Source organism: Crinia signifera, chromosome 9 (assembly GCF_055691185.1).
Source record: "Crinia signifera chromosome 9, ASM5569118v1, whole genome shotgun sequence".
NCBI classification, from domain to species: domain Eukaryota; kingdom Metazoa; phylum Chordata; class Amphibia; order Anura; family Myobatrachidae; genus Crinia; species Crinia signifera.
The window spans coordinates 133,799,870-133,827,540 of record NC_139225.1 but is presented as its reverse complement, the minus strand read 5'-3'; the positions used below and the strand labels follow the sequence as shown (position 1 = coordinate 133,827,540).

General features: G+C 46.8%; 1 protein-coding gene across 4 annotated transcripts in view; it reads left to right on the top strand.

The window, feature by feature from the left end:
• The first annotated feature begins 4,585 nt into the window (after positions 1-4,585).
• Positions 4,586-27,671, top strand: part of LOC146036088 (sprouty-related, EVH1 domain-containing protein 2-like) — a 34,666-nt gene continuing 11,580 nt past the window's right edge. For 2 of the 4 annotated variants that reach the window (XM_083159874.1, XM_083159873.1), the window contains exons 1-5: positions 4,586-4,994; positions 21,783-21,954; positions 24,634-24,802; positions 26,412-26,491; positions 26,635-26,799. In XM_083159874.1, coding sequence (XP_083016000.1) covers positions 4,984-4,994; positions 21,783-21,954; positions 24,634-24,802; positions 26,412-26,491; positions 26,635-26,799 — 597 coding nt within the window. In that variant the 5' untranslated portion in view covers positions 4,586-4,983. Of the gene's footprint in view, positions 4,995-17,618; positions 17,833-21,782; positions 21,955-24,633; positions 24,803-26,411; positions 26,492-26,634; positions 26,800-27,671 lie in introns of those variants that run through there. The other 2 variants (XM_083159875.1, XM_083159876.1) reach the window with 2 other exon arrangements.

The window sequence follows — 27,671 nt, the reverse complement described above, 5'->3', positions numbered from 1 at the left end:
GAAAATGCCCACGTGTCCAGTCATTTGAAGGAAAGGGGTGTGACGTCAGATCCGGCCCAGATCAATCACAGCCACCAAGTTAGTCCTGTGCTACGCACACAGGCCCTCATTCTGCTTGACCGTCAGGGGTTAAAGTGAGGGGGAACTGGGGGGAACTGAGTTCCACCACCTCTAATGGTAGGGGCAACTAGTTCCACCTCCACTGCAGACCTGAACAGGAAAGACTGTCCCAGCAACTTTCTTTTCTGGCACAGCATATAAGATTTCAAGCTGTCACAAGGTACTACTGCTGTGGGCATTATGTGTAAGGGGCTGTACTACTATAGGCATTGTGTATAAGCAATGCTGCTGTGTTGCATACATGTATACGGAGTACTACTGTGTAGGGTAACATGAAAAAGTGAGTAAGGGGCACTACATGTGGTGTAATGTGAGTAAGGGGCACTACATGTGGTATAATGTGAGTAAGATGCACTACATGTGGTGTAAGGTGAATGAGATTGTGCTACTGTGTGAAATAATTTAAATTGGGGGTTGAATTGTATGACCACTGTCCCTTTTTTTTTTCAATTACATTTTTTTTTGAGAATTTCAATACAGTAGAAATGCTTTAATTACAGTAAACAGTAAATATATTATAAAACATAAGGGGAAGGTGGAACAAATTAGGGGGGGGGGGGGGAACACTCTAAGCAGTTACAATCGATGGTTACATGTGTAGAGAGAGGCAACCCATATCTATTCATGTGCTTGCAGAGAAAACAGATTACACAGGAGGGTTCACCGAACAAAAGGGATCTCGGATGTTGGGGCATATTATACGGAACTTGAATCTGTTAACTTCCAAAACTATTGGACAGGTCTCGAGGTTGTATCGGTGGATGCTGGGGGCTAGAGGAGGATGCAGGTATCCGGGATAGCCAATGTTCAGTCCAGCTAAACCATTTGATCAGGGGGTTCGAGGCTGATGGAGAGTAGGTAGTCCCAGCTATCTCAAATTCGCAATGTAATTGTACACTCGATTCAACCATATCTAGAGTTGGTACATATGGGGTACGCCAGTGTCGTGCTATAAGGAGTTTCGAGGCCACCAAAATGTGGCCCATTACATAGCGGTCATTGGCTGACATGTTACCACGGTAGACATGGAATATAGCTAATAATGGGTTTGGGGTGTTTGGTGTTACCGTTATTCTAGATATACCAGAATATATGCAGTAGTGTTCCTGCATGGCCACAGTTGCGCCAGCATAAATTAGAGGTGGAGGGCCAAATGGAGTGAAGCAGCACAGGTGTCAAATACAGTCGGTGAAGGAGTTTATAAAAGTGTTCTGAGTGGGATATACATCTGGACAAGCTGAAGTATGTCCGGAAGACCAAGTTCCATTCATCCTCAGATAGTGAACATACTAGATCAGATTCCCATTTAGTTGTGGAGGGTAATTTATTAGGCATACTGGGACTGATCAATACAGTATACCACCACGTTATGTTCCCCTTACTGTCAGAGGCGGTCAGTTTGTCTCGTAGGTATCTGGGCAAAGGTGACATCCTGTGGGGGGGGGGGGGGTGGAGTGTTGCTATAGAGCCAATGTCTCAGTTGAAGAAATTTATAAAAGTCTTTATGAGGGAGGGAGTAGAGGTCTTGGAGTTGGGAATAGGACATCAAAAGGCCGTTAGATATGATTCTGTCTAGACCACTGTCCCTTTATAAAGTATGGGAGGTAAGGCATAAACTTATAGTTTGCAGGGAGGTGCAAAAAACCCCAGCACTGGCCCAGGTTCGCCTAATGAAGGGGGATGGGGGGGGGGGGGTCGATGGCAGGGGAAATTAGTTCCACCACCTCTCCATGACCACTTTAAGCCCTGTCGACCGCAAAGCAAAATGTGCAGCTTTGCCGGTCATCTAAACGCCACTCACTGTCCGCACAAAGGTAAGCCCGCCGCACGCACCGCAAATCTCCCCGCGCTAATGCGAATGGAGGTTTGCTATAAATATCCATTTGCAGATTGCACCGACCAAAGAATGATTTATCAAGCATCTGAATTTCACAAGCAGTGACATCCGCTGCCCACCCCCAGCAGCTGCGCCACCTGCGCATTTTCATGTGAACGCACAGCATTTTCATGGGACCTCCCATGATACACTGGGCGTTTCCATGGGGAGAAACCCATGTTCAACACCCCCCATCCACACTGCTGCATGTGAGCGGGCCGGCGAATAATCAATTTGCTGCACCCATTCGCACAAAGCAGCTACACATGTGCATAAAAGTTTATGCGCATGCGCAGTTGAACTACATCGCTCCCCTGTATGAATGCGCATGAGAGCGAAGTGACCAGAATGAGGGCCACAGTGTAAAAAACATTAGATGGTGAGCGGCTTGCGAATGGATTTGCTACTAATCGCTGATCGCCATAATTTTCGCAGCCTTGCACTTCGATGTGCAGGCTTGCACAGGGGGCGAAATGCCGCTCAGTTATATGACTGAGCGGCATATAACGGATCACAGGACTGAAATTTAGCCGAGGAGCGATCAGGTCTGAATAACCCCCATTGTACAGTTCTGTTTTGTGTCGTGACCTTGCACACCCCCCTCCCCGATACCTGCTAGGGGTTCAATAAACAAAGTAAATATAAGTAGAAAACTAAATGTAACATAATATATTATGGGGTATCCCTAACTCGGGGCCCAATTCAGACATTTTCGTAAAGCACAATTTTTCTCAAATGGACAAAGCCATGTGCTCTGCAGCAGGCCGGTTGAGAGGTACGCCGGGCCCCGGTAAAATGTAGGGGGCGTGGCCTAGTTGAGGGAGGCATGGTCACGCCCCTTAGCGGAATAAAAGTTAAACCCATTTAGCATCCCCCCTGTGAAAAACCTCATGTCGAACTTTTGACTGTCGAACTTCCCCATGTCGACCTAATGACATGTTGACCTACACCCAAGTCGACCTAGACCCATGTTGAACTTTCTGCATGTCGGCCTAATGGTGTCGACCCAATACATGTCGAACTAACTGCTGGAGACCTAATGATCCATACCCTTGGCAAGCCGACCCAATAACTGCGTAGTGTGTGCCACCTGTTGACCTCACTTATCACTTCCTCCCATAATACAAAACCTTATTACCCTTCCTAGTAATCCAAATAATAGCGCTGATCACCCACTTCATATTACAACTCCACATGGACAATGTTTTAGCCTGGCTGGACCAAATAACACTCCTCCAGCCACTTACTGTGCTAAGCATTGCCCATTGGCCAGATTCAGCTCTGTTATTAATTTACCACAAAATCGAGATTTTTGCAAAACAGCCGGGTGTCGCGGGGTCTGCGCTACAATGGGCTACCAACACATCTCAGAATGGCGGTAGCCCATGGAATCGAAGCGATGTTGCCCGATGTTGATTCATTGTGCAGCTTTGCATCCCTCATAGTAACCTATGGTGATACTTAATATTTGCCGCTAACTCCCGAAAACTGGTGTTTTCGGGGATTTAGCGGCGAATATTAAAAGATAAATGGGCCCCTATCTGTGGTTGCATTGTGATAAATGTGACTGCGGTCTAAAGGTGCCCATACACTAGTAAGATTTATCTTCAGATCTGGCTGGATGGAACAAAAACATGGTTATGGATGAGTGACAGTTTGTCAGTTTTCCAGCATTTCCAAGCAAATGGTCAACTGTCATTTGCTCTCATCCATAACCATGTTTTTTTTCCAACCAGCCAGATCTGAAGATAAATCTGCGTGTGTATGGCCACCTTAAGACACGACAAGGGGGCAGCGCCGGGGCGTCATCAATGCAGCAATGCAGCGTTTTGGGGGCGTGGTCCGGATCTTTTGGCTGGGGGTTGCTTGTGAGGTCACACTGTGCCCCAAAATATGGCGGATAGGCTGCACAGCCAGGGGACTACTGGGGTTGTGTGAGCGCTTTGCTGTGTGTGTTGCAAAGCAATGCAAATGCACCATTTTGTATTTGCATCACGGGGTGGGACCGATCATGTGGGGTGAACTTCCCCTGAGCTCCCCCCCACCCCCCTCAGGCTATTGCGAGCAGTTGTAATTTAACCAAAATTTGCCGAACCACAAGTGATGCTGAATAAGGCCCCAAATTCGTATGAACAACCTGGGAAAGTAGAGTAGGTACATTACATCTTAGATATATGGACAATGGACCAATCAGAACGGTAACTCCTACAGGATGTGTGAGAAACATAGGACATTATTGTGCAGTACCAGAGCAGAACTGTGGGGGGCAGTGTGCTCAATTTACCCTCAGCACCCTTTCATTGCCACTTTCCTGAATGTCTAGAAGCTACTTCAAATATGACCCCCCCCCCCCAAAAAAAAAAATTTAACCCACTGACCCCTCTCCTAATATAATCATCCTGTTTATATATATATAAAATATAATAAATAGCCTAAAACAAACTAGGCATTGCAGAAATGCCTGCTGCTGTATCACCCAGGAGGATGCTACACTATCCATCTTATAAAGAAACAGGTGCATCACTGCGCCTGCCTAGCGCTAGGACCGTGCAGACTCCTTCCTTCCCTAGTCCCCCCCCCCCCCCTCCTCCATGCACCCCCACCATTCCCTGTAGCACCCCACTGCCTCCCGGGCCCCAGCTCTCCATCCCCGGCACTGGAAGCAGCCAGTCCCGCTGATCACCGCAGCTCGGCAGCCTCCAGGTGCAGCACACAGCACAGACACAACCCAGGAGGCAGAGAGGAGGAGGAGGGGAGGAGGAGGGAGGGATGGGGGTGATCTGAGATGTTGTTACCTGGAAGATGGCTGCTCCTCCAACAGCCACATCATGATGCCCAGGAAAAAATGCAGAAAGAGAGAAAAAAACAGGGGAGATGAGAAATAAACCCTTCTGCCAGGAATTGCATTTATCCACCATACACATTACACTGGCAAGACAGGACCACAGGACACAAGAGACATCCATTTCTTGGATTCCCAAGCAACTATGGACAGAGAGTGAGTTTTGCCTTTTTTATCTATCATTGCACACTTGCCTGGAACCCCATAGACTGCTGTGATATAGCATAGGGAGAACACAGTGCACAGAGATCCATGCATTAATCTCAGCAGCATCCTGTTCCCCTCATCCCCAGCATCTGACTGTCATTCTGCATGGCTGCTATTTGCATCAATCTGGCAGATCCCTCTTATTCTGTATTGTGTCCTGATATTGCTGCTGCAATAGGTGTGTACTCGGGAAATGCATGGGAAGGGGTGCTGGGGGGGCAATTCCCATTCAAGGTGGGGAAGAGGAAGGGGCAGATTTTTGTGAATCAACCCTATTTGCATCTGGATTCATTCATAAAAAAAAGGGCTGTGATCAGTTTGAGGTACCATGATAGCTGCTTCTCCTCCCCACCCTCCTCCCCTCCCTCTTGCTGTGTGTGTATGTATATGCATGCATGTCTGTCTGTCTGTCTGTATGTATGTGTGTGTGTGCTTGCTTGCATGTGTGTGTGTGTGTGTGTGTGTGTGTGTGTGTCTCTGCAGATGTGATCCCCAGGCCATAGCCAGCACACAGGTCTCCAGGCCAGCAGCAGCACCAGAAGCAGCAGCAGCAGCAGGGATTTAGGGACCCCTGTCACACTCTCACCTGCCAGCACAAAGAACCTCTGGTCATGTGACCAGCCATTCACAAAAAAAAAATCTCCATTCAGAGATGCTTCATGTTCTCATCTAAGGGAATCAGCTGCTCTCAGCCCCTAGCTGGTCCCTGAATGGCAAGCACCAGGGCTACATAAAGCACAGCCACATGCAAGATATTTATTGCATTTTGTATCAAGACAGGAAAAGGAACATAGCAGGATGTTACAATGTACCATTAACCCCGTCTCTGCTGCACTGGGCTCAGCAAATGCCCATATGCCCCCTAGTTATCTGCTTGCACTGGGAGTAATGGAGTCTGGGAATGTAAAGGGGGGTTTTAGGGTCCAACGGTGCTGCCCTGCACTGCTAATGTCCGGCCTGTCCTGTTTGGTGCATGTAGTACCATATATATGCCTGTATCTATTGCACTGTTACAGTATGTTAGATAATATCAGTTATCCACCCCTAGGAGCCTCGCTTCAGTAATATCATGGGTGATTCATTCAGGAGTTACATTTTTGTATGTCATTTTGTCATAATGCTCGGGAAATCTGTCATTGGTTACATATCATGGGAACATGGCTTTGCAGAAAATAATAATACTGATAATAATATTATTTCAACACTTATACAGGTTAATAGGGATACGCAGTACTATTTTTCTGGAAAAATAGGTCCAGGACCTCCGGGTCTGGTGGTGGGTCCATGAAAAATAATTAAATAAAGAGAGAGAGAGAGAGAGAGATGTATATATTGTATTTAGAAGCACAGGGGACTTTAAAATAAAACTTATGGACATTTTGGTCCAGAACAGGTTCAGGATCCCGTTTCCTGATGATGTCATATATAATAAGAGGTTCAGGAACTGAGTTCCTGCTGGTTCCTGCTGAAAAATAGCACTGGAGACCTGGTCATTAAGCATTGGGTTGACACCATTAGGTCGACATGGGTCTAGGTCGTGATGGGTCTAGGTCGACATGTCATTAGGTCAACACAAGCATTAGGTCGACATGGACACGGTCGACAGACAAAAGTTTGAAATTTAGTTTTTTAACTGTTTTTTTGAGCCGACATGTGCTGACAGGCGGTATATCATGCCCTACCATCCACTAGAGCGTGGTGGGAGAAGCAAGCACAGCTAGCAATGTTACAGGAAGCGGTGCTAGATTTCAGTGTCCATGTCGACTGTGTCGACATTCGGGTAAAAAAAAGTGAAAAACCCCATGGTGACCTTTTGACTATCGACTTTGCCCATGTCAGCCTCATGACATGTCAACCTTTCTGAATGTCGACCTAACTGCTAGAGACCTAATGATCCATACCCGGGTAATATTACGGTAAAGAGTAGTTCACTTATGTACATAATTCACAATTGAAAAGGTTCCAACGATTAACACGTTGGGCAGTATTCAATGCCGCCGACGAGGTGGTTTCTGCAGCGAGGGTGGCTTGTTTTCGGCAAGGATCGCCGAAAACAAACCATCGTCGCCATCTGACCCCCTCGCCGGCCCCTCCCTTATTCTGTGTTCCAGGGGAATCCTCACCGTCCTCTGACATTGAGGATTCCACTGAACAGCGAGGGACACCGCTAATGCAGCGAGCCCACTGCATATGGCGGCGACCCTCGCCATTTTGACAGTCGCACTCGCTGTTTCCACCTTGCTGGAAAAACCCAGCGAGGTGGAAACGGCGAGTGCAGGGGGGCGAGTTGAATACTTACAGAGAGCTATGACGGCGAGCGATAGGCACTACTCGCCATCACAGCTCGCCATGGGGCATTGACTATACCCCTTTGTATTACCTCAATACCATTGCAAGATGTGGCTTATCCGATAGCAATATTTATTGTCACAACTGTGATTACATGTTCTTACATTGTGTATAAGTTATTTAATGGATCTGACAAAATAGGACTATTTCCTGATACTAATGACCGGTCAGGAGATCTCTGTATAGGTGCGTACACACGTACAGATTTTCTGTCTGATCTATCTGGGGGGAACATAAACCTGGCAATGTATGGGAGCAACTGACAATCAAAAATTGTTCCCAAACACTTGAAAACAGACAGTGATCAGTCAGACAAATCGTTTAATCGTTCTGATATAACACATTTATCAAAGCATAGATTTTTTTCTCTGTTTTCCTGCATTTGGGTGGAAATTTTTGATTGTCATTTGCTCCCATACATTTCCAGGTTTATGTTCCCACCAGATAGATCAGACAGAAAATCTGTACGTGTGTACGCACCTTATATTAGATACAGCTGCCTGATCCTGTCCTGATAATAATGACCAATCAGGAGATCCTAATGCTGCCTGATCCTGTCCTGATAATAATGACCAATCAGGAGATCTCTCTATAGCTGTGTACACATGCTTAGATTTTTCCCTGTTTTCGATTCGATTTTGCTTATAAAAGCAAAATCGAATCGAATGGTTTTTAGGACACTTTCGATGTGCATTCGATTTGATGCGCGCTCCCGTTTTCTCAAAATGGAATAGAAAAATCTACTGTGCAGCCAAGGAAATCTCGAATTCCATCCAGTAAATCGAATGAGTACATTGTGCCTACATTGTGAAATCGAATCGAATGCAAAAGTACAGATCTAATGCCAAATCGAATGGGATGATCTAATGCCAGATCTAATAGAAAATCGAATCTAACATCAAATCTAAAGCAAATCTAAAGCCCTGTACACACGCTTAGATTTGCTTTAGATTTGATGTTAGATTCCCCTCCACCCCACACACACACAGCTAGAACCAGCTCAAAGAACCGGTCCTGGTTTTAGAAATTGCGGGACCAAAAATGTTGGGGTTCCCCAGGATTTCTAAAACCAACACCAGGCTCAAAGGCCAGTCCTGGTTCCTAAAATACGGGGGACAAAATGAATAGGGGTCTCCCGTATTTTGACAACCAGCACCGGTCCCAAACAGCCAACAGGGTAATGCCACAGTCAGGGGAAAATTTTTACGCAAGTTCCCCTGGCCAAAGCATTGATCCCTGGGGCTGGTCAGGCCGGGCAGGAACCCTGGGGTAGTGGGGACCCCCCATGAAGGAGTCCCCCCTCCAGGATACCACCTGCCCGGCCTGAAGCCCGGGGCTGTCCCCGGTGCCCCAGGGCGGTGTCACTGGGCTGATTATAGTGTTAAAAATATAATATACTATACTATATATACAAGTCCCAGCATGCAGAGCAATAAGGGGCCAGCTGGTACTTGTAGTTCTACAACAATGCAAATAGTTAAAAAACACACACATAATAAAAATAGAACTTTATTACACACGCTATTCTTACCTATAGGTCCACCGCTGGTCAGTCCTCTTGTCCAGTAGAATCCTCCAGGAGAGCTGCCGCTGTACCTGTTATGCTGGAGGAAAAGGAGCAGGCAGCAGAGTCCACTTGTATTCCTGCAGGGGCTCTTAGTGGCCGGCTCCAGACGTTGTCAGAGTGGTGCGCCTGGGTCCCGCTGCTGGCAGCGCCGCTTATCTGACAGGGGCAGCGGCTGGGCAGGGCATCAGCAGCACTCATCCCCGGGGACCATCAACTGTCCGCCGCCGGGAAACTTCACCTGGCCGCCGCTGCCGGGAACCTTCACCTGGCCGCCGCTGCCGGGAACCTTCACCTGGCCGCCACTGCCGGGAATCTTAACTTAATGACCAGACAGGAGATCTCTCTATATTAGATACAGAGACCCGGCGCTGTCAGATCCCGTCCTGATAATAATGACCGATCAGGAGATCTCTCTATATTTGATACAGAGACCCGGGGCTGCCTGATACCGTCCTGATAATAATAATCGGTCAGGAGATCTCTCTATATTAGATACAGAGACCCGGCACTGCCTGATCCCATCCTGATAATAATGACCGGTCAGGAGATCTCTCTAAATTAGATACAGAGACCCGGCACTGCCTGATCCCGTCCTGATAATAATGACCGGTCGGGAGATCCCAATGCTGCCTGATCCCATCCTGATAATAATGACCGGTCAGGAGATCTCTCTATATTAGATACAGAGACCCGGCACTGCCTGATCCCGTCCTGATAATAATGACCGGTCGGGAGATCCCGGCGCTGCCTGATCCCGTCCCGATAATAATGACCGGTCAGGAGATCTCTCTATATTAGATACAGAGACCCGGCACTGCCTGATCCCGTCCTGATAATAATGACCGGTCGGGAGATCCCAATGCTGCCTGATCCCATCCTGATAATAATGACCGGTCAGGAGATCTCTCTATATTAGATACAGAGACCCGGCACTGCCTGATCCCGTCCTGATAATAATGACCGGTCGGGAGATCCCGGCGCTGCCTGATCCCGTCCCGATAATAATGACCGGTCAGGAGATCTCTCTATATTAGATACAGAGACCCGGCACTGCCTGATCCCGTCCTGATAATAATGACCGGTCAGGAGATCTCTCTATATTAGATACAGAGACCCGGCACTGCCTGATCCCGTCCTGATAATAATGACCGGTCAGGAGATCTCTCTATATTAGATACAGAGACCCGGTGCTGCCTGATCCGGACCTGATAATAGTGACCAGTCAGGAGATCTCTCTATATTAGATACAGAGATCAGGAAATGTCTGATCCCATCCTGATAATAATGACCGGTCAGGAGATCTCTCTATTAGATACAGGGACGATTAATGCGATTTTAACTTTAAAACTCATTTAACACTGTTCTCTATGGGAAAATCGCGTTGATCGCGTCGGTTGCATGGCGTGCCATTATAATGGGCCGCGATGGACGCGATCAACACGATTTTCTCTTTACCGGCAATTAAAGCTGGTAATTGACAGAAAATCACGTCGATCGCATGCCTTAAGTACCTTAACTTAAGGCATGCGATCAACCCCGACGGGCGCCGTGCTAGGAAACAAGTACCGATCTTAAGCATACTTAATACCCATGAGGGGGCATATACAATGAGAAATTGGCCATATTGGCCCATTTCCCATTGTTCCCTATGTAAAATCGTGTTGATCGCGTCAATCGATTGACACGATTAATGCGATTTTAACTTTAAAACTCATTTAACACTGTTCTCTATGGGAAAATCGCGTTGATCGCGTCGGTTGCATGGCGTGCCATTATAATGGGCCGCGATGGACGCGATCAACACGATTTTCTCTTTACCGGCAATTAAAGCTGGTAATTGACAGAAAATCACGTCGATCGCATGCCTTAAGTACCTTAACTTAAGGCATGCGATCAACCCCGACGGGCGCCGTGCTAGGAAACAAGTACCGATCTCTCTATATTAGATACAGAGAACCGGCACTGCCTGATCCCGTCTCGATAATAATGACCGGTCAGGAGATCCCTCTATTCTAGATTCAGAGACCCGGCGCTGCCTGATCCCGTCCTGATAATAATGACCAGACAGGAGATCTCTCTATATTAGATACAGAGCCGGCGCTGCCTGATCCCGTCTCGATAATAATGACCAGACAGGAGATCTCTCTATATTAGATACAGAGACCCGGCACTGCCTGATCCCATCCTGATAATAATGAACGGTCAGGAGATCTCTCTATATTAGATACAGAGACCCGACGCTGCCTGATCCTGTCCTGATAATAATGACCGGTCAGGAGATCTCTCTAAATTAGATACAGAGACCCGGCGCTGCCTGATCCCGTCCTGATAATAATGACCGGTCGGGAGATCCCAATGCTGCCTGATCCCTTCCTGATAATAATGACCGGTCAGGAGATCCCTCTATATCAGATACAGAGACCCGGCGCTGCCTGATCCCATCCTGATAATATTGACCGGTCAGGAGATCTCTCTATATTAGATACAGAGACCCGGCACTGCCTGATCCCGTCCTGATAATAATGATTGGTCAGGAGATCTCTCTATATTAGATACAGAGACCCGGTGCTGCCTGATCCCGTCCTGATAATAATGATTGGTCAGGAGATCTCTCTATATTAGATACAGAGACCCAGCACTGCCTGATCCCGTCCTGATAATAATGACCGGTCAGGAGATCTCTCTATATTAGATACAGAGACCCGGTGCTGCCTGATCCGGACCTGATAATAATGACCAGTCAGGAGATCCCAACGCTGCCTGATCCCTTCCTGATAATAATGACCAGTCAGGAGATCTCTCTATATTTGATACAGAGATCAGGAAATGTCTGATCCCATCCTGATAATAATGACCGGTCAGGAGATCTCTCTATATTAGATACAGGGACCCGGCGCTGTCAGATCCCGTCCTGATAATAATGACCGGTCAGGAGATCTCTCTATATTAGATACAGAGACCCGGGGCTGCCTGATCCCGTCCTGATAATAATGAATGGTCAGGAGATCCCTCTATATTAGATACAGAGACCCGGCGCTGCCTGATCCTGTCCTGATAATAATGACAGGTCAGGAGATCCCTCTATATTAGATACAGAGCCGGCGCTGCCTGATCCCGTCTCGATAATAATGACCAGACAGGAGATCTCTCTATATTAGATACAGAGACCCGGCACTGCCTGATCCCATCCTGATAATAATGAACGGTCAGGAGATCTCTCTATATTAGATACAGAGACCCGACGCTGCCTGATCCTGTCCTGATAATAATGACCGGTCAGGAGATCTCTCTAAATTAGATACAGAGACCCGGTGCTGCCTGATCCCTTCCTGATAATAATGACCGGTCAGGAGATCCCTCTATATCAGATACAGAGACCCGGCGCTGCCTGATCCCATCCTGATAATAATGACCGGTCGGGAGATCTCTCTATATTAGATACAGAGACCCGGCGCTGCCTGATCCCTTCCTGATAATAATGACCGGTCAGGAGATCTCTCTATATTAGATACAGAGACCCAACGTTGCCTTATCCCGTCCTGATAATAATGACCGGTCAGGAGATCTCTCTATATTAGATACAGAGACCCGGTGCTGCCTGATCCCATCCTGATAATAGTGACCGGTCAGGAGATCTCTCTATATTAGATACAGAGACCCGACGTTGCCTGATCCCGTCCTGATAATATTGACCGGTCAGGAGATCTCTCTATATTAGATACAGAGACCCGGCACTGCCTGATCCCGTCCTGATAATAATGATTGGTCAGGAGATCTCTCTATATTAGATACAGAGACCCGGCGCTGCCTGATCCCGTCCTGATAATAATGACCGGTCAGGAGATCTCTCTATATTAGATACAGAGACCCGGTGCTGCCTGATCCGGACCTGATAATAGTGACCGGTCAGGAGATCTCTCTATATTTGATACAGAGATCAGGAAATGTCTGATCCCGTCCTGATAATAATGAATGGTCAGGAGATCCCTCTATATTAGATACAGAGACCCGGCGCTGCCTGATCCTGTCCTGATAATAATGACAGGTCAGGAGATCCCTCTATATTAGATACAGAGACCCGGTGCTGCCTGATCCCGTCCTGATAATAATGACCGGTCGGGAGATCCCAACGCTGCCTGATCCCTTCCTGATAATAATGACCGGTCAGGTGATCTCTCTATATTAGATACAGAGCCGGCGCTGCCTGATCCTGTCATGATAATAATGACCGGTCAGGAGATTTCTCTATATTAGATACAGAGACCCGGCACTGACTGATCCCATCCTGATAATAATGACCGGTCAGGAGATTTCTCTATATTAGATACAGAGCCGGCGCTGCCTGATCCCGTCATGATAATAATGACAGGTCAGGAGATCTCTCTATACTAGATACAGAGACCCGGCGCTGCCTGATAACATCCTGATAATAATGACCGGTCAGATCTCTCTACTATACAGTATATCATACTAAAGGCCCATACACACGGGGCGACATGAGCCCCGCGTGCTGAGCGATGTGCTTAAGCACGGATTGCTTAGTACACATTGCTGGCACACATGCTAGGCACATGTGATGTGTACTGAGCAATCTGTGCTGAGCAATCTCTGGGGAGAACACTGGCCATATGCATGCAGTCAAACTCTAGCCAAGCGCATCGTCGTTGCTGGGTGGTATACATTCGGCATGATCCATGCTTAGTTTCTAAGTGATCTAGTCAGATAGCTTAGCAATAGCCTGGAATCACCCCCTGTGTATGGGCCTTTATCTGCTTTCTTTGTGTCCTCTCTGGAAAAAGCCCGGAGAAAAGATGCAGCATGTCAGTTTGGATGGCAGGGCCAAACTGTCTCCAGTCCCTGCCCCCAAAATGGGCACAAATTGCTGCTTTACAGGCCCTATATTTTATCCCCACTTCCTTTGCAAGTTTTCTCTGCTTCATTCATCATCCTACCTGCTTTAAAGGGAAGGATATCTCTTATCTCAAAATATCTTCCAACCTGACCTCTACGCTCCTCACAAGATCTGTGTCTGTCATCCACACTTATTACTCCCCCCCCCCATTCCCAATTGCGGGACTTTCTTTGAACTGCTTTCACTATGTGGAATTCCCTCCCAAGCACAATAAGACTCTCCCCCAGTCTCCAAACCTATAAGCGTTCCCTGAAAACTCACCTCTTCAGACAGGCTTATCAAATTCCAGAATCATCCACTTAACCTTCATATACCGTTCCCATCCAATCACATCCCCACTGTACAGTCCACACATATCCACTCTTTCTTTTTCACATTTTCCATTCACCTGACCCCTGGCCAAACTGCTGTGTCACCGTATCTTACAGCACACCAGCAACCTTTGCATTCTGGTGGAATTAATGCAATAAGATTACAGTATCTGTCCTTATGTATCAATGCCTATTTCCCTATAGATTGTAAGCTTGCGAGCAAGGCCCTCCTACCTTTTGACTGTCTGTAAATACCCTGTTTGTTGTATCACTGTCTCCTTTTGTAAAGCACAATGGAATATGCTGCACTATATAAGAAACTGTTAATAAATACAATAAATAAATAAATGTGGGAGAGTCACTTACCCATCCAAGGCAGCAGATGGCTACTCTAGAAATCAGAAGCCTCCCGCAGCTTCCAGTACGCTCTATGTAAGATATAAAGACCTAGCACTGACTGATCCCATTTTTCTAATAATGTCCAATCAGGATATCTCTCTCTAATATATATAAGAAAAGCATTGAACAATTCTGACCTGATGCTAATGTCCAGTCAGATGATTTCTGTATGTGGCCTATTCATGATCACCAAGACCTGTTTTTAGGAATGAGACCATTGGCTAGTGGTCCAGCCAGCGGGAGATATGAATATTGCATAGCAGCACATGGGACATGCGCAATCTAATCCCGAAATCCCGGGATTGGAAACTCCAATCCTGGGATTGAAATCCCGGCGTTTTGGGGGCCAAATCCCGGGATCCCACCGATCCCGATCCCGGGATTGGCCACCCTAGATAGAACCGATGAATAGACAGCAGTGCAGGTTACCGGAATTGAACCGATGAGAAGAGCACAGGAGTGCAGGTTACCAGGATTGAACCAGTGAGCGGATAGCAGTGCAGGTTACGGAAATGAGCCGATGAACAGAGCACAGCAGCGCAGGTTACCGGGATTGAACCAATGAGCAAACAGCAGTGCAGGTTACTGGGACTGAACCAATGAGCAAACAGTAGTGCAGGTTAACGGGATTGAACCAATGAGCAGAGTGATCGTGATTGAAGCGTTGAGTAGACAGAAGTGCAGTTTACCGGGATTAAACCAATGAGCAGAGCACTGCAGGACAGCTACCTGGTTTACAATGACAGCAACGGTGCAGCTACTCAGGAGGTGCTATAGATGTCAATTACTCAGTGCTGGAGGACTGGCTTTATACCCCTGGCTGCATGGTGATTGGCCATGAGTATCAGCTGTCCATAGAGTGTGTGGTCACTGGGTCCAGATTTGCCAGCTGACTCAGACTGTCTAGGCTTGGAGGGAAACTCCAGCACTGTAGGACCAAATGGAGATTGTAATGGCCGCAGAGCCAGCGGATGCTGTAAACACGCTTGAATACATGAATAGACACATGAAGCTGTGAACGTGGCACCTAGAAGCGTGGGTGTGTACTGCTACATCTGAGAGGAATCTTCTAAAATGACTTATATCCAAATGTAGATGAGCCCCAAAGCAGTTAGTAAGAGATACTATACTTGGTAAAGTGCTGGGAAATGGCGCTAATGATTTAATGTAAATGTATCTGTCTCTCAATCCTTTTTCCCAAAAAAATGTAACAGTGTAATGTGGGCTGGGTGACATGAGGGAGATTGCTAGACTAATGAGGGAGAGAGGGAGATTGCTGTTATGTCAGGGAGTCTCCTGCAGAATGCAGGGGGGGGGTAACTATGGTGTAACAGTGTAATGTGGGCTAGGTGACATGAGGGAGATTGCTAGACTAATGAGGGAGAGAGGGAGATTACTGCTATGTCAGGGAGTCTCCTGCAGAATGCAGGAGGGGAGGTAACTATGATGTAACAGTGTAATGTGGGCTAGGTGACATGAGGGAGATTGCTAGACTAATGAGGGAGATTGCTGCTATATCAGGGAGTCTCCTGCAGAATGCAGGAGGGGAGGTAACTATGATGTAACAGTGTAATGTGGGAGATTGCTAGACTAATGAGGGAGATTGCTAGACTAATGAGGGAGAGAGGGAGATTGCTGCTATGTCAGGGAGTCTCCTGCAGAATGCAGGAGGGGAGGTAACTATGATGTAACAGTGTAATGTGGGCTAGGTGACATGAGGGAGATTGCTAGACTAATGAGGGAGAGAGGGAGATTGCTGCTATATCAGGGAGTCTCCTGCAGAATGCAGGAGGGGAGGTAACTATGCTTCAGAGGTTGATGGTCTCTGCAGTTATTTCCAGCTGCTTGTTATTGATTTAATCCTACAAGCGCCAGGTTTAAGTGCTTCTTCTGAGCAGATAAGGCAGTGGTTCCCAAACTGTGTGCCTAGGCACCCTGGGGTGCCTCAGGACACTTGCAGGGGTGCCTTGGGTTGGTGGACCAGGATCAATTCATATTATTTATGGTCAATGTACCAGGCAAAACCAGTGCTAGTGGCTGCCAATCATAATATATGTGGACAAACAGAAGCAAATCCTGTCCCCCACCAGATAACTGTGACACAATGCACTTAATTTAATATTTTTTTTCTGAATTTCTTGATAAGAAGCATTTGGCCTCGGGGTGCCTTGAAAATATTTTGATGCTCTTGTGTGCTGTGATTCAAAAAAGTTTGGGAACCGCTGAGATAAGGGATTGCCTGGCAGGGCAGCACTACCAAACCCTGTTTTGTGACAAATGTAGGACAACATCCATGGTGCTTGGTCAGCAGGAGGTTTGGTAAGGAGCTCTCTGAGCTCAGTCTAAAGGCCCCATACACTAGTCCGACTTGTCCTAAGGGGGACTGAGCCAGGCAGCGCGCCAGCGGCGGGAGCAGTGGAGCACTTTAAAAAAGAGCCCATACAAATGATTGGGCAGCCACTGATTGGCTGAGAGAGGTCTCAGCCACTCAAAGGCTGCCTATTCATTTGTATGGGCTTTTTTTATTAAGTGATCCATTGCTCCTGCCGCTGGAGTTGGCACGCTGCCCCTGCCCGACTCCATGGTTCCCTGCACCCTCCCCCCCCCCCTGCTCCCTCCGCCCGGTAAAACACAATTTACTATTTTGCCTTCTGCTTTGTTTAATTACTTATTAACAAATTCCATTGATTTGTGTGTTTTTTGCAAGTTCTAAGGTTATATTCAGTAGAAATGGTTGTAATCTCTATTAATTAACTCATTAGAGTGAATAAAAAGTGAACTGTGGATAATATATGCGGCCTGCGTATATTTATCTGCCTAGAGAGCAGGTAAACGCAGTGACTCTGCGCATGCTCAGATCCCCACCGCCGGGGACATGGACAAATTCGGACCTGTGCGATTAGGTCTGAATTGCCCCTATAATTATCTACAGGAAATATCATTTATTAACCATGTACATATGTAGCCCCGCTCATCTATCTCCGATTGCCATGGCTCGTTCCCGTCTGTTGCTCAAAATGTGCACCCGCGGCTCGGAAAGCCAAGCTGTAATAACGTCTCTCAATGCGTTTCTATAAGCCGCAGGAGCTAAGTAGAGGCACGTGCATGGTGGCGGGAATTGTGCCAGCCGTCAGGGAGTCGCACGTGGTGATTGGTGTGGGAAGGATGCGCACAGCTACGGGTATGGTGCCTCACTCCGCTACTGCTGCGCTTGTCATTGACTATTACTAGTCACAGTCCACGAGCATGGTAACGTGTGAACCTGTTGACCTTTGTACATGTCGACATATAATACTGCCTACCTTTGACTTGTCAACCTATTGACCCAGTGGAACTATTACCTGTCGGCAGTATTGTGTTTCCACTTATTGTCTGTAGACCAAATTTATGCCAACCTACTGTACCACATCGTACATACCCCAGAGCTGGGCATATGCAAATACGAGCACTGGTGGCTCATATAGGCATATAGGCTAATTTGAGGGATGGTGTGGCAGGCTACAGAGAGGGGTCTGTACTAGAGATGTGCAGGTTCCGATTTACTCGGATTTATCTGGATTTACTTATTGGCTATCAGCTATTGACTCCAAATTTTGTGACAGCCGATAGCCTATAAGATCCCGTTTTGAGTTCCGGGTAAATCCGAGTAAATCCGAACCTGCACATCTCTAGTCTGTACGTGTTATTACGCCTGTTTTCAGACACTTCAGGGTTTATTTACTAAGATGGGAGTTCTATTGAAGTTGGGATGTTGCTACGGGCAACCAATCAGGTTCTATCTATTATCTTCTAGTAGCTGCTAAATAAATAAGTAGATTCTGATTGGTTGCTATGGGCAACATCCCATTTTGAAATTAACTCCCATTTACCCCTTCTTTTGCAGCAAACATAGGGCCTTATTCTGGTTCACTCTCAGAGGCAAATTCCTTCTCAAATGGACAAAACCATGTGCACTGCAGGGGGGCAGATGTAACATGTGCAAAGATAATTAGATTTGGGTGAGTTATTTTGTTTCTGTGCAGGGAAAATACTGACTGCTTTATTTTTACACTAAAATATAGATCTCACTTTGAAGGAAAACTCCACCCAAATCTAATTCTCTCTTCACAAGTAACATCTGCCCCACCTGCAGTGCACATGGTTTTGTCCATCTAAGAAGGATTTTGTCAGAAAGAGTGAACTAGAATAAGGCCCATAGTGCTGATGCAAATGCACACTGATAATGATGACAAATATGGACCAAGCGTATGAGTGGTGGTGGTCCTGTCACAGAGATGCGCCGGCTCCCTTAACAGCATTGAAGGCAAGAGGCAAAGTAATGCATTTGGTCCCCTAGACATCCATACGCCTTTAAAAATGTCATAGCATGCCCCTTTCTTCGGGCCTGCACCGCCTCTCTACTGTACATGCTTCCATACAGCGAATGGCTTTAAGTATTCTGATAGGTTGATAGCCATCCACCAATCAGCATGCTGAAAGCCATTCCCTCTCTGGCTGCAGGCTCAGAGGCTGGTAGAGAATGCTGCACTCTGATTGGGAGATAGCTCCAGCCATGCACCAATCAGCATGCTGAAAGCCATTCACTGTCTAGCTGTAGGCAGAGAGGCAGGTAGAGAACACTGCTAGACCACACTTTGGGCGAAATGTAATAGGGTGCGATTTTTGAGACTAAAAAAAAATCGCACCAAATCGCACCTTTAAAAATCGCATTTTTTGCCGCGAATTCGCATATGTAATGAGATGCGAATTTGCGGCAAAAAATTGCGATTTGCCGCGATTTCGGGCGATTTTTAGTCATGAAAATGTGCGCATTTTCAGTCATGAAAATGTGCGCATTTTCATAAATGCGATTTTGTGCTAAAAAAAAAAAGTTTAAAAAAAAACGGCGTGGGGTCCCCCCTCCTAAGCATAACCAGCCCCGGGCTCATTGATCCGGACCTGGTTCCAAAAATACGGGGGACAAAAAATCTGGGGGTCCCCCGTATTTTGAAACCAGCACCGGGCTCCAACAGCCCGCGGTGTCATGCCACAGCCGGGGGACACTTTTTATACAAGGTCCCCCGGCCAAAACATGAGCACCGTGGCTGGTCAGCCTTGGACGGGGTACCTGGAGGAGTGGGGACCCCCCCAATAAAGGAGTCCCCCCCCCCCCAGGCTTCACCCGTCCAGGGCTGAAGCCCGGGGCTGTCACCGGCGTCCGTGGCCAGTGGACGCCGGCCTGATAGGGTTAAATCGATCATACGTTACATTGCTTTATACTGGAGAACTACAAGTGCCAGCAGACCTCCCCCGCATGCTGGGACTTGGAGAACCACAAGTCCCAGCATGCGGGGCATTAACGGGCCCGCTGGGACTTGTAGTCCACCTGTAAAAAGAATGTTTATAAAAAACACACACACAGAGAAGTAAAAGTTTATTACACACACACCTCACTTTTACACCAGCGTTACTTACCATTCCTGGATCCAGCGCTGGTCTGGCTGCTTCACAGCCGGCTCCCCCCGCACTGACAGGCAGCGGGGAGAACCGGCTTTCTCCGTTGCCTCTAACAGCTTCTGTAGCGCTGTCCCAGTGCTACAGAGGCTGAGAGCGCGATTGGCTGAGCTATGCGTCTCCATGGAGACGCATAGCTCAGCCAATCAGGACTGAGCTATGCGTCTCCATGGAGACGTATCGGCCAATCGCGCTCTCAGACTCTGTAGCACTGGGACAGCGCTACAGAAGCTGTTAGAGGCAACGGAGAAATCCGGTTCTCCCCGCTGCCTGTCAGTGCGGGGGGAGCCGGCTGTGAAGCAGCCAGACCAGCGCTGGATCCAGGAATGGTAAGTAACGCTGGTGTAAAAGTGAGGTGTGTGTGTGTAATAAACTTTTACTTCTCTGTGTGTGTGTTTTTTATAAACATTCTTTTTACAGGTGGACTACAAGTCCCAGCGGGCCCATTAATGCCCCGCATGCTGGGACTTGTGGTTCTCCAAGTCCCAGCATGCGGGGGAGGTCTGCTGGCACTTGTAGTTCTCCGGTATAAAGCAATGTAACGTATGATCGATTTAACCCTATCAGGCCGGCGTCCACTGGCCACGGACGCCGGTGACAGCCCCGGGCTTCAGCCCTGGACGGGTGAAGCCTGGGGGGGGGACCCCTTTATTGGGGGGGTCCCCACTCCTCCAGGTACCCCGTCCAAGGCTGACCAGCCACGGTGCTCATGTTTTGGCCGGGGGACCTTGTATAAAAAGTGTCCCCCGGCTGTGGCATGACACCGCGGGCTGTTGGAGCCCAGTGCTGGTTTCAAAATACGGGGGACCCCCAGATTTTTTGTCCCCCGTATTTTTGGAACCAGGACCGGTCCAAGAGTCCGGGGCTGGTTTCAGAAATACGGGGGACCCTATGCTTTTTGTCCCCCCGTATTTTTGGAACCAGGTCCGGCTCAATGAGCCCGGGGCTGGTTATGCTTAGGAGGGGGGACCCCACGCCGTTTTTTTTTTAATAAAAACACTTTTACACATTTTTATTAACAGGACCATGCACAGATCTCAATGATCTGTGCATGGTTCTGTCAAAGTCGCCTGTCAGAACCTGGTCTATTTTTTTTGTGATTTTTGGTAACATTTACCAAAAATCGCACCCTATTACATTTGCGAGTTGTATACTTTATAATGGGAAAACATCTGGATGCGATTTGAAATGTGTCTAAAAAATCGCACTTCTAAAAGTGCGATTTCGCGGTAAAAAGTGCGATTTTTTACCGCGATTTGCAACCTATTAAATGTGCGATTTTCGGAAAATGTGCGATTTCGGCCGTTTTTGAACAAAAATCGCACATGTCTAAAAAATCGCACCCTATTACATTTCGCCCTTTGGGTCTGATTCAGACCTGTTCTCTAGCGAACAGGTAAACGCCGCCCAACCGAACCTCGCAAGTGGCCGAACAGGGGAGAAATTATTCAATGGTCTGAAAAGTAAGTCAATACTTACTATTCAGATGGCTGCTGATCTCCGAATTCGGGGCGGCGATGATGTCATGTGATGTCAGCCACCCACCCCAAGTAGGCATCTGCATACCTGAGTCCGCAGGGGTATGCCCAGCGTTTTTGTGGGAACGCCCATAAAATGCTGGGCGTTCCCCCTGCCTGCCCCCTTCCCGCCTGCTATGTATATTCCCTGTACCAATAAGGCTTTTGCTTTGTTCTTTGCTGTTTTAGTTACATCGTGAGGGTCCGAGCAGTGGTGATGTCCAGAGACGACTCTAGCGGTGGCTGGGTGCCTATGGGAGGAGGAGGTCTAAGTCACGTAATGATCTGCAAGGTGCGAAGACCGGACACCTCCCACCAACGAGACTACCTTATTCGCGGGGAAAGGCTGAGAGATCAGACCGTACGTATCACTGTCATATGGAATGTATAGGTATCAGAAGACGTTGCCCCACCATATTATCCCTCATCATCACATTCAACCTCATAATTACCTTTATTTCCACGTGAACCCTCTTGTATAGTCACTGGGACCAGGAATAATGGGGGATGTTCAGGTTTACTTGTCAACTTTGCACACTACACGTCTTTTTACAATTATAACCCCCATCATCATCATCATCATCATCATCAATTGTGCATGAAAACATTTTTGTTGGGGAAAAAATGAAATTTTTTGCCCAATGGATTGTTGGGGGTAATTCCGTTGAAGCCAGTTTTTCTGTCTGGAAAAAAAAAAAATCCAGGAACCAGTATAAGTTTCTGGACCTGTTCGCTTTTGAAAAAATGGCACTTATCGGGGATTTTGTTTTTCAGGACCTCAGGGGGTCGCTAAAACATCCCCGATAAGTGCCAGCATCGAGGCTAAATGACTGCTGATAATTGAATTCCTCCCTTTATTTCTCGCCAAGGCTTAATACGTTGACCCCGATATCACAAATACACAAGCTAGTTACAACTAGTGACATTATTGCGATCAAAATAGGAAATGGAGGTATAATTCCAAAAAATTTTAATGGGAACGGGATACGGTCATTGGGTCTACAGCAAGTTGGTCGACAATCATTAGGTTGACACCGTTAGGTCGACATGGGTATAGGTCAACATGATTCTAGGTCGACATGGCTCTAGGTCAACGTGGGTTTTGGTCGACAGGTTAGGTCGACACAAGCATTAAGTCGACAGTCAAAAGGTGGACATGGGGTGTTTCACTGATTTTTCAGCCGACATGTGCCGACAGGCGGTATTTCATGCCCTACCATCAACTAGGGCGTGGTGAGAGAATAAAATAGTGTGCCCGAAGCATGGTGAGCAATGCGAGGGGATGAGGTGCACTGGAAACTGTGTCCATGTCGACTGTGTCGACATTCGGGTCAAAAACAGTGAAAAACCCCATGTCGACCTCTTGTCTGTCCACCTAATGATTGTGTTGACCTATTGACCTGTCGACCTAAACCCATGTCAACCTAGACCCATGTCGACTTTGTCCCATGTCGACCTAGACCCATGTTGACCTAATGGTGTCGACCTAATGACTGTCAACCAACTTGCTGTAGACCAAATGATCCACGCCCATGGGAACTTACATCAGCGGTGTAATGGTGCATTTCCCTGTTCTCCCGATGCTTGGGTCTGAGATTATCAAAACCCAACATGGTTGGCCAATTATGTGCCAATTACGACTCCAAAATTATCAGAATCGGTGGGGTAAATGTACTAAGATGGGAGTTCTATTGAAGATGGGATGTTGCCCATAGCAACCAATCAGATTCTATCTATTATCTTCTAGAAGGTGATAAATAACTAAAAAGTATAATCTTATTGGTTGCTTTGGACAACATCCCATCTTCACTAGAACTCCCATCTTAGTCAATGTACCCTGATGAGTCAGGGATTTGTAACAAGCTGGATATTGCTGATTCCCCGATAATTCGACAATCATTGGCTCACCGATCAGTGGATTGGATCGGCATGGGGGTATCGGCCAGTAGATGTATGGTCCACATTACTCGCATGTCACCTGAAACAAGTCAATTTCTCCACATTGACCACAGGGCTTCGGTCCTGTGCACATAGCGTAACAAATACTCCTGAGGGAACGTATGACTTGCCTTGCGGGACCCCAAAAAAGTGACAACTGAGGTAGAAGGACCATAGAGATTATTAAAAGGTGTTAAATGGTCATTCTTTTTTTTTTTTTTAAATAAACGATAAAAAACAAAAATTCGTAGGAACGAAGAAAATGAAAACATGCAAAGAAAGAGTAGAAAAAAGGTAATTTGATGTACTTCATTAATTAATAAAAAATAAATAAAAAAAAGGAATTATTGTTTGTTTAAATAAATACTCTTATTAAATTTGATATATAAATATATATTTAAATTAAACATTTAAAAAGTTGAGTTTGGGCAAATAGGCCATTTTCTTTTTCACCACAAATAATTATAACCATAATTATTGGCCCAGCTAAACTAATTGGAAACTTCCAGTTGCCGGTACTTATGTATTATCTGGGCTCCCATGTTAAATGCACCCCATTTTTTCATACCCCCTACTATCCAACTACGCATAGAGTTGATTTTATATAGTGTGGAGAGCGCGGCGAGCCACCGTGCCTGAAGCGTGGCAAGTGCAGCGAGCCCTGCGAGGGGACGCGGTCTCATAAGAAAAACGGGAACCCAGATATTACATAAGTACCGCGAGTTCACCTTGAGAATGGCTCTTGGAACCCAACTCACGCATAATTGAATAGCCGTAATATGAAGGAATTTGGGAAGAAAGGAGCTAAGCGATATCGTTTGTAAAATTGATTAGTGTGTACGCTCAATATCTGCCAGTCCATATATACTGCATATACAAGTCAGCTATGCAGATTGTAGGTGGGAAGGCAGAGATCCAGGTGTCCTTGTATAAAGGGTCTCATCTGTACCCTGGTTCTCAGTGTTGAACCAAGTGTTCTCCTCTCAACAATACAATAAAAATTACAGCATGGGTGGTTCATTACCACTTCCATCCACCAGGTGGCACTGCAGTTACTGTAGAGTACTGGTGGGTAAGTAGTGTCTTCATGTCTTCTCCACAGACTATCCTAGAATGTGTCCTGAAAAAGGGTCTAGTGTACAATAAAGCCAACCCCATCTTCCACCACTGGAAAGTCGAGGAGAACAAGTTTGGGCTGACCTTCCAGAGTCCGGCAGACGCAGTGACGTTTGAGAAGAGTGTGCAGGCTGCTATGGAAGAACTGGTGGAAGGTTCGCAATGACACTTATTGTGCTATGTTACAGTATGCCGTATATATACTGAAAGGTTATAACCTGCCACCACAGAGGCTTGGCAACCATTGGAGAGTACACGTACTTGCTGGAGCAGGTAACTGACCCTCTAATAGATACAAGTGCACAGTCTGGAACCTGACATTAGAGGTGGGGTTGGTGCATCAGAGGCCCATCAGAGATTTCTCCAGGGGGCCCGTAGAGCCCAAGGGCCCGATTCAGACCTGATCGCTGGGCTTCAAGTGTTAAGAGCCCAGCAATCAGGTAAACGCTGACATCTTGCCCATGTGCACGGCTGCAAATACAATCGTAGCTGTGCCAAGAGGGGGACATTCATTCAAACATCGTGTGCAGCGCCGCGGAAGCTGAGACTTATTCGGTGCTGCAATGGCTGTGGGGAGATCAGGACTGCTGATGATGTCAGCGCCCCTCCCTCCCAAAGGCTGGGGGAGGGGCCTGCATTTTCTGAAGCACTCCCAGAACACACTGGCGTTATGCCCCCAAACGTCTGGCACCTGTCAATCAACTTGTGAATGGCCTCGCTGGCTGTGATCGCAAAGGATGGCTCGCGTAGCATGCCATTATTATAACTGATCCTGAATCAGGCCCTATGTGCGAACAAAATGAGGACACTTCTGGTGTGGCTCATGCGCAGCAGAAAACACATCGGGTATCACTAATACAGGGGTTCACCTGTTATAAACGCTGTCCGCTGTTCGTTGTGATCCGATGTGATGGATCATGAGGGGAAATGGGTCCTTCTTACTACGTGTGGATTATTAGATAGACCGGGGAAATTTACTGAAATGGGATTTCTAATTCAGATGGGCTGTTGCTATGGGCAACCAATCAGATACTATCTATTATCTTCTAAGGTGCCAAATAAATGATTAGAATCTGATCGGTTGCTATGGGCAACATCCCATCTTCAATAGAACTCCCATCTTAGTAAATTTACCCCGCAGTGTCTAGATAGACAGTCAATAGGTCTACCCCAGAAAGATCATCACGCAATAAGTCGACAGGGTCAAAGGGTAGTCACACGAAAAAAGGTCGACATGAGTTAAAAAAAAAAATTGGGTGTAAAAAAACCATGAAAAACTTATGTCGACCTTATCATGTGTCTACCTTTTTTGTGTCGTCATTTTGACTGTGAAGACCTATTGCATGGCAATGTTTTCATGTCCATCTTTTCACCTTGCTGACCTTTTTTAACCTGTTGACCTATTGCATGTCAACTTTTTGGGGTAGACCCATTGGCGGTCTATCTAGACACTGTGGGCCAGATTTATCAAGCTTCAAAAGTGATAAAATGGAGAGTGATAAACAGCCAGCCAATCAGCTCCTGCCTGATATTTTTCAAACACAGTCTGTGACATGACAGGTAGGAGCTGATTGGCTGGCTGTTTATCACTCTCTATTCTATCACTTTTGAAGCTTGATACATCTGGCCCTACAGATCTATAACCGGAACCGCTTCTTCCTTCGGTGGAATCCTTGTACAAATGATTATCTGAATATCTGGTTACAGGGGTCCTGATCTCCCGCCAGGTTATAATCGGATTGCTCAATTATTTTCCCTTTACAGGGTCTTTGTCACATTCAACATCCTCTTCATCCTCCTCTTCCTCTCGGGAACAAGCGCGGGCATTGGAAGATGACATACCAGTAAGTTTATCCGTGACTCCATTATTATTCCACTAATCCCGGTTTGGCTGGCAATCAGTGGCCAGATCATTCTGTACTGATCACATGACCCCGGTCATGTGATTTATATGTATATATTGCTGACTGACCCTTTCCTCTCCCAGCTTCCCACCACAGACAGCGAATCATCTTCTAACAGCCAGAAGGAAATGTTACCAAAACACATCACCATCGTCACCAGCGAGTCATCCTCCAGCTGCTATGTGCGTTCCCCTGTTTCCGAAGAGTTTGGGTTCAGCACTGGTCCATCCGTCAGTCCAACAGCACAGGTACCCCTCTCTGGAGACCTACCACCAGTCCATGATCTATCTGTAGCACTATACACAGATGTGTCCTCAGAGACTGTGGCTGTGGTCCCAGCAACTTATTCGCAACTGGGGAAGACAAAACTACGTTGGTAGCTTGGGCTGATCAGTTTCATGCGGTGCGATACTTGTTTGTCTGTGTATGAATAAGTGTGTGCACCTATATAGGAAGTGCTGTGATGCAGGGGCTGCCTCTCACGCTAGGGGCTTGATTCAGTTAGGGTTGTTGGCGGAAGGTTGCAGGAGGGGGGGGGGGTTGCACCTAGCACAGGGCAAGGTGAGCGCTGTAGTACACGGCCTCGGCACATGTGCAGATGACTTATTCTGGCTCCCGGGGGACCGACACAGCACATATATTACATGCATGATAACATATATACAGCCGCTGCTAATGACGCTGAGTGTTTCCACAGCTTTTAACCCTTTGAGTGCCAAGGTTCTGTGAGAGATGTGCAAAATAGCCACACAAAAAAAATGCCAGTGTCGCTCACATTTGTTATATAAATTCAAATAAAAAATGTTGTGTAAAATTTTTTCATATTTCCTATATACTGTAAGGTAAACATTACAGGTCATTATGATGAATAAAAATTGACAAATTGGTACTCTTTACCTAGAAGGGCGCCCACGATTTTCATCGTGGGCATCGTTAGTAAAAAAAAAAATCGCGTCGGTCGCATCGCATGCGACCAAAAAATCGGATGCGATGCGACCGTCGCGATGCCCGCGATTTCCCATAGGGAACAATGTTAAATGTCCCAATTGACCCGATTTTCCTATTCAATGTCTCAATTGACCCGATTTTCCATAGGAAACAATGTTAAATGGCCCACAGA